General features: G+C 35.8%; 1 protein-coding gene across 4 annotated transcripts; it reads left to right on the top strand.

Annotated features, from left to right (window-relative positions):
- Positions 1–219: 219 nt before the first annotated feature.
- LOC132641742 (uncharacterized) lies at positions 220–6,958 on the top strand. Of its 4 annotated transcripts, none has more exons than XM_060358823.1 (10): positions 225–777; positions 2,055–2,175; positions 2,439–2,524; positions 3,462–3,891; positions 3,972–4,072; positions 4,639–4,705; positions 4,898–5,125; positions 5,232–5,693; positions 6,345–6,417; positions 6,622–6,958. In XM_060358823.1, exons 1-10 carry the CDS (start codon positions 404–406, stop codon positions 6,858–6,860), a joined length of 2,181 nt encoding a protein of 726 aa, XP_060214806.1. In that variant the 5' UTR covers positions 225–403; the 3' UTR covers positions 6,861–6,958. The 4 variants fall into 4 exon arrangements, with proteins under 4 accessions (XP_060214809.1, XP_060214806.1, XP_060214807.1 ...); XM_060358824.1 differs by having other exon boundaries at positions 228–777; positions 3,474–3,891; XM_060358825.1 differs by having other exon boundaries at positions 640–777; positions 2,005–2,175.
- Positions 6,959–7,658: the final 700 nt, after the last annotated feature.

Here is a 7,658-nt window from a genome sequence, read left to right as displayed (position 1 = left end):
GAGACTAAAATTGTAGTTCGTTTCAGGTTTAGGGGTGTTTTAATCACTTCACGCTAATATTTATTTTTTTAAGAGAACTTTTTATTTAAAGTAATATAGAAAATATAAAGTTAATTGTTTCTAATTTTTTTTTTTAAGAATAAATAAATAAAAAAGTGTCTTAGCGGTGGAAATATAAACAATAGAAAACAAATTAAAAAAAAAATCAAAATCATAAACCCGTGACCGCTCATTTCTGTGCCCCTCTATCCATAAGTCATATGTGGTCAAGAATTAACGGTCAAGCAAACATATATAACCGAAAATAACCACTACTCTGCCATTAATCATCAACTTTAATCAGCTAATTAAAACTAGATAACCCCTTCAACTTCTTCACTTCCACACTAGTAATCACTGCTATATGCATTCTCTGTGTTTCCGTTTGATAATCTCACCAAAAAACTATGAAAAAAACAACAAATATTCATCTTTTTGTTCACAAAGTATATCTAAAGCAAGTTTTTCATCTTCAGAATACATTAGATTTGATGCAAAGAATGATAATCTGAGTGATAAAACATATTACTACAGAAAAGGAGGAAGAGGAGATGTGTTAGGAGATGGGGTTAATGCTATTGGAGTAGAGAAAAAGGTTCCATGTGAAGTGGAAGTGGTTTCATGGAGAGAAAGAAGGATTAAAGCTGAGATATTGGTGAATGCTGATGTTGATTCTGTTTGGAATGCTCTCACTGATTATGAAAGGCTTGCTGATTTCGTCCCAAATCTCGTTAGCAGGTAACAGCAGCAATGTATACTTACTTTCTTTTCTTTGGGCTAATAAAAGATATGTCAGTCCCAGTGTATACTTACTTTCTTTTCTTTGGGCTAATAATAGTAGTATTTTTTTCTATATTTAATAAGTATGACAAGTTTAAGGCCACAAGATTCAAAGGACTACACAAATCTTTTATAACATCAGAAGATTCAAAAGTCTTCCCTTTGTTTCTTAAATTTCATAGCAATCAAACTAAGATACTTAAATTGGGACTGGGGTAATTTTTTTTTTATTAGCGTGGTGTTCTTGTCAGCTTGTGCGCACCTCAGGCTAATTCCATGGAAATCTACTACCTCCCACCACCTCGACTAATCCCATAGACAACGAACCGAGTAGCTTTGACTCCATATTCCACTGAAATTTATCCTTTAGAGTCTAAGTGCAAAGTAATGAAGTGCATCCATGGAGAGGAGTTCTAACTAACAAAATCTCTTTTAGCTTGAACAAGTTTCAAGTTTGGTAGGTAATCCGCTACTGAGTTTCCTTCCCCGGCAGGGGCAGGGACAGGGACAGGGGCACGAGCAGAGGTAGACGGGTGCAAGGGGGTTTAATTCATTGAATAATTATAATATGTAAACAGGAATTTTTTTTTCCTTTATATATATATATATATATATATATCCCCTTAGCATAGGTTTTTTTTTTTTAAATCCCCTTGTTTGAATTCCTGGTCCCCGCACTGCTTCCCAGTAGATATGTTTTGCTTTAGGTTTGTTCAACCTAGTTAGCATTGACCTGCAATGAAAAAGAATGTGTGAGTACCTTTCATTAGGAGATTCAAGCAAATTAATGGCTTCATTGGAGTCTATATTTATTTCCAATGGGTGTTAGTTATTCGCAAAACCGCCATGCCATGATTGAGTCCATCCTCCTTGCTTCTTAGCTAGAGAACTAGAGAAACTTTGCTCTTAGCTGATACTCTCCCTTCCCCTTTTCTTTATCTTTTGCTTTTCGTGAAGTTCATATTTTGAACTTATAATCCTCTATGGGTTGTGAGCCATTCGCTGGAATCAGAGATGTGCCTACAACTTACCGCAGTGAGAAAAAAGAATTAACTTTTACTTTACCTCTGAATGCCAGGAAGAATCTATCATCTGATACTGCAACTTTTATATTATTTGAAGTGTTCTATATGTCTTATTGCCGTGAAATTCGTATTGCATATATTTGTGGTTATGATGATTTAGGGATATACTTTGCACTACATGCTGATGGATGAATCAATTGCTAATCACAGTAGGCGAATTCCTTGTCCACGTCCTGGACGTATTTGGTTGGAGCAAAGAGGTATCCAACGATCGCTTTATTGGCACATAGAAGCTCGCGTTGTTTTGGATCTCCAAGAATTCATTAACTCGGTAAGCATATTAAATCTGTATGTATAATAGTTTGTGGGAGCTGTGACATTCTAACCTGTGAAGTCTCATGGAGAAATTAGATTAGGTATTTTAAATTAATAGTAGACTATTAGTCTATATAAATACAATCCATGCTTCCCCAACTATCTTTTGTCTTACATCCATCTCTTGTGGGAGTAATAGCATTCAAACTCCTATTCATGTACACAGTCATTTGTTCTCCTTAATTTGGCTGATATCTTTTACAAATTCTCCAAATTTAGGATAATGTTCGCGAGCTCCATTTCTCTATGGTTGACGGCGACTTCAAGAAGTTTGAAGGCAAATGGTCTGTGAGAGTTGGAACAAGGTACAATCTTTATTTGAGCAGACAGAACTTTGCTTTTCCTAATTTCCTTTTATGTTGTCTTCAAGAGTAACCCTAGATCAGAGAGTGTGGAGGTCGAGAATTAGGGTAGACGGTTAGGTGGGTAGTGAAGCTACTTCTCTCTTCCCAGTGGTAAAGCAGGGTTCTAGGCTGGACCACTATCTGCTCCCTTAACAGTATTATCTTATTCTTCATTTTTTTCACTAATGTTGTTACTTTTACTTGGTCATCCTTATTATTTTTGTTGTCAGTACTTCATTTCCTTCAATATTTTAATCATAGCTTGTTTACTATTGCTTTTTTTTTTTTTTTTTTGTTCTTTTTTCTTTTCAAACCTATTCTGAAAAACGATTTTCTTGAGCCGAGGGTCTATCGAAAACAGCCTCTCTACCCCACAAAGGTAGGGGTAAGGTCTGTGTACACCTCACCCTCCTCAAACCCTACTTGTGGGATCACACTGGGTATGATGTTGTTGTCTGCGAAAGTAAAGTAGAGACCTGCAAATGCCTTTTTTCAGAAAGTAAGGTAGGAGTAACATGGCAGATTATGGGAGGATTTGCCTCAAACAAGTTGCTTCGGCTCTTCCTTTGGGTTTAATTTGCCACTACCAATTCTCAAACAGTTTGAAGCGTTTGAGACTAGACTTCAACGGCTATAATTTTCTCTTCAGAAACAAAAGCCACATTTCTGCTATATTGAGAGTTGTACTCTTTTGAAGTTAGGACTTGTTTCACCTGTTAAATTGTTTTGTGACTGGATTGCTTTCAATGACCTAAACCTCAAAACAAATTTCAGGAGGTTAAACACAGGGTTTGAATGCTGCAATTAAATTGCAAAGGACAATTGCCTTTAATGTACTTATTATGCAGACATATTTCTACATGTACACATAGTTATTTCTTAATTTCTTATCGCCTAGTATCCTTTTCAGGTCTTCAACAGCTCTACTAAGTTATGAAGTTAGTGTCATACCAAGATTCAACTTTCCTGCCATTTTCTTGGAGAGGATTATCAGGTCAGACCTCCCAGTAAATCTTCAAGCCTTGTCTTGTAGAGCTGAAAACAGTTACCAAGGTGATCGGAGTGTTTCTGTCACTTTTGCTGATACCTACGCGGAACCTGGTTCTTCCCTTATTTCCTCTAAGAGAGATATTGATAGTGTCATATCCCATGAGAATAGATCTTCCAGTGAAAACTTAAAGGGCAAGTTTGTCAAAGCCACTTTTGGCCCGTTGGCACCAGCTACAAGTGATGCGAGTAATAATTGGGGAATATTTGGGAAAGCTTGCAGACTTGACAAGCCATGCGTGGTGGATGAAGTCCATCTCCGTAGATTTGATGGTCTACTGGTAATTAATAGACTGTATACTATGACTTGTGAAGCCCTATTGTTTTGGTAGTCCCTTTGATAAATTGATTTTGGGTGAAGGAAAATGGAGGTGTTCATCGCTGCGTTGTTGCTAGTATTACAGTAAAAGCTCCAGTTCGTGAAGTATGGAATGTTTTGACTGCTTATGAAAGTCTTCCTGAGTAAGTTTCCAGGGACTTTCTTCTAATCATGTTTGAGATTTTCTATGGTAAAAGTTTGTTCATGTAAACTCATTATTGATATCTGTTTCCTCTGATGATGATATTTCAGTTACTGTATATTATGCAACCTTAAATGTGCCATTAAGTGGCAAAAATGAGGGACAAATTAGTCTTGCTTTGTTTTATAGATATAACTAGATGTTAACTAGATGTTGATTGGCTAGCTACATAAAAGTTTCTTAAGCTGCAAAGTATAATATAAGGTAGAATTCTTTAGTTTGTCTTAAATAATGTCTCTCTGATGTTTAGTTCCATGTTTCAGATTATCTTCCGAGAGAAATATCTCAGTAGTCTGGTTCTTGTGTAAGTAAAAGTATTCAATGGCATGAGAGAACCATTTGACTAACTCTGGAAGAACAAACCTTAGCTACTTAAAGATACGTAAATCCTCATAATTTTATTATGTTGTGTGTGGTACAGATGAAATTAAACTAAACTCCAGACAAATCAAGCATGTAATATCTGGCTTGGTCATACTAATATTAATTCATACCGAATTATTGCAGGATTGTTCCAAATTTAGCAATCAGTAAGATCTTATCCCGAGACAACAACAAAGTTCGCATTCTTCAGGTGTTTGATTTAAATAACAGAATTGAATACAATGGTCATCTTTTACATTTGAACTACAAAAATTTGTGTTAGTTCATGTTGAAAGTAATAATGCAATACGTTGTGTATCGTAATGAAATATGTTTCTCAAATATTAGTTAGTGGATAGCTCCTGGAATCAATAAGGTGATGCTTCTACTTGTCCATTTACAGGAAGGATGCAAGGGTCTTCTATACATGGTACTCCATGCACGTGTAGTCCTAGACTTATCGGAACATATAGAGCAAGAAATTAGCTTTGAGCAGGTGGAAGGAGACTTCGATTCTTTTCAAGGAAAATGGATCTTAGAGCAATTAGGAAGTCATCATACTCTATTGAAGTACAGTGTGGAGTCAAAAATGCACAAGAATTCATTTCTTTCTGAAGCAATTATGGAAGAGGTTTGTATCCATGTCTACTCTCTTCATCCACTTAACACTGAAATTTATTTTCCTACATTCGTATGACAGGATTCTCTTGATTTTCAGCAGTTTGTGACATTTTCAGGTCATATATGAGGACCTTCCCTCGAACTTATGTGCAATCCGAGATTACATTGAGAAAAGAGAGACCGAGAAACCCCTCGAGAAATTTAACCATGATGTATGCAGAGAGTCATCGGTTAGTTCATCAATGAAGGATTCATCTTTTTATTATGATAGGCCAGCTGGGCAGAATTCAGACAGTAGTAGTTTATATTCACCTAGACAAAGGCCAAAAGTTCCGGGGTTACAGAGGGATATTGAAGTTCTCAAAGCTGAGCTCTTGGCTTTTATCTCTGAACATGGACAAGAAGGATTTATGCCTATGAGAAAGCAACTCAGGAAACATGGAAGAGTGGATATTGAAAAGGCGATTACACGCATGGGAGGTTTTAGAAGAATTGCTTCATTAATGAATCTATCTCTTGCTTACAAGCACCGCAAACCAAAAGGTTATTGGGATAGCTTGGAAAACTTACAAGAGGAGGTTAGTTGTCACTAATTATGAATACATGAAACCAGCATAAGATACTCAGTGCCGGCTGAAGGGGTAGGCCACTAAGGCCCCATTTTCTAATAATAGTATGTGCTTATATTAAGTACTTTTTTCTTTAGAAAAATATTGAATACTATGGAATAGAAATTACAAAAAATATATATATTTAGAAAAGGAAAGAGAACTTTTGAAAGCAACATAATTGTCTTACAAAAATTAGGTAACAGGAAAAACACATTTAGGTCCTTGTATACCTCTGAATATAAATCGTGTTAAGCCATTTACATTTGATAATGGAGTAAATGACCCAAATTATGTTTCTCCTTTTTTTTTTTGGTCTTACAAGAAAATCTGTGGTCTTACTTTTTTCCCCTTCGTCCAAGTATTATACTTTTGTGTGTGAGACTCTTTGTGTGTGAGGGCGCACTTACGCAAAGTTCTTTTTTTGTTAAAAAAAGTTAAACTATTTTTATAGTTTGGGTTTAGGCCACCAAATTTGTTGAGCCGCCCTTGAAGATACTAATCAATGAGGAAAAAATATTGAGTTTCACCTTTTAAGAGATGTTACCACCTTTCATGTTTGCATTTCATATTTTATTGATTATTTTGATTAAGCTTGGAAATGAATCTGCAACTTCTCAGATTGGTCGCTTCCAGAAGAACTGGGGAATGGATCCATCATACATGCCCAGTAGAAAATCCTTCGAACGTGCAGGTATGGAACTTGATATAAGATTTTATTCCTACCCTGGTATAATTCGCTCCTCGTCCCCACTCACCACCCTGCTAAAATGGAAGAAATAAGTAAAATGAAATGCAGGATACTGCAAGACACAACTCTAGGCCTAGGAAACATTGTGTCTTGTACTGGTTCTTTACCTCACAAATGATTCTGATTGTTTTAAGTTATCTCCTACAGGTCGTTATGATATTGCTCGTGCATTAGAAAAATGGGGTGGCCTTCATGAAGTTTCGCGTCTTCTAACACTTAAGGTAAGACATCCTAACAGACAAGCAACCCTTGCCAAAGAGAAGAAAGTTGAATTGTTAGCTAATAATGTAAATTGTGAAACGACATCGTCTAAACCTTTTGTTGCACAAGATGCCAAAAAATGGCTCATGAAACTCAAGGACTTGGACATAAATTGGGTGGAATGAGTATTGAATTTTGTTTCATTATACTTTTCTTCTAAAAGCATGGCGCAGCTAATTGTGTCAAGTGTACATATATCAATCAAGTATGTTTCAATTCCCAATTAGTTTGAGTTGACTCTCTCTCTCTCTATAAATTTTACTCAATCCTTGGATATCCACCTTACCTTCTGCTTTATGTACAAAAAGTGTTATTTTTCAGAGTTCACTATGTATTAACCAAAAAGTAGACTCACTTTCGATGACTAGTTGAACTTAGTTGCATCATGAGCTTCAGCTTCATCCTTCATGTCTTTGCGACTGCAGTAAAAGTGAATGCAGAACAAATCTTTTGATTAAAGGCTATCAGGTGCAATATATACATTATGTCAATGTGGGAATAATAAAATTATTACTATTATGGTAACTCTTGTTAGTATTTACTTACGACTACGAAAGCCACTTTGTGGAGAGAGAGACAAAATACCAAAGAAGATTTTCAGTGACATTGGTGTTGCATTTGAAGAAATCATGAATAAGCAAACAAAAGAAGAAGACTGGTAATTGAGGAAGATAACAAAAGAAGAAGACTAAAAGCCATATAGAATTATCCCATGCTCAAAAAAAAAAAATCCTACCTCAATAAAAGGAATACTATAAATTTAATTAATTGTTCAGTGGAATTATTTTTTGTGACTATTATTTCCAGTCAACCTTACGACATCAAGGCTGTTAATGGATTTGAAAATTTCTCGGAAATTGCGGCTTCCCACACTCAATCATCAAAGCACACCGGATACTAGACCTGCAACCATCTTCAAGGAG

Source organism: Lycium barbarum, chromosome 5 (assembly GCF_019175385.1).
Source record: "Lycium barbarum isolate Lr01 chromosome 5, ASM1917538v2, whole genome shotgun sequence".
Taxonomy (NCBI): Eukaryota; Viridiplantae; Streptophyta; class Magnoliopsida; order Solanales; family Solanaceae; genus Lycium; species Lycium barbarum.
Note: the sequence above shows the minus strand (reverse complement) of the source record. Positions and strands in the feature narration are given on the sequence as shown.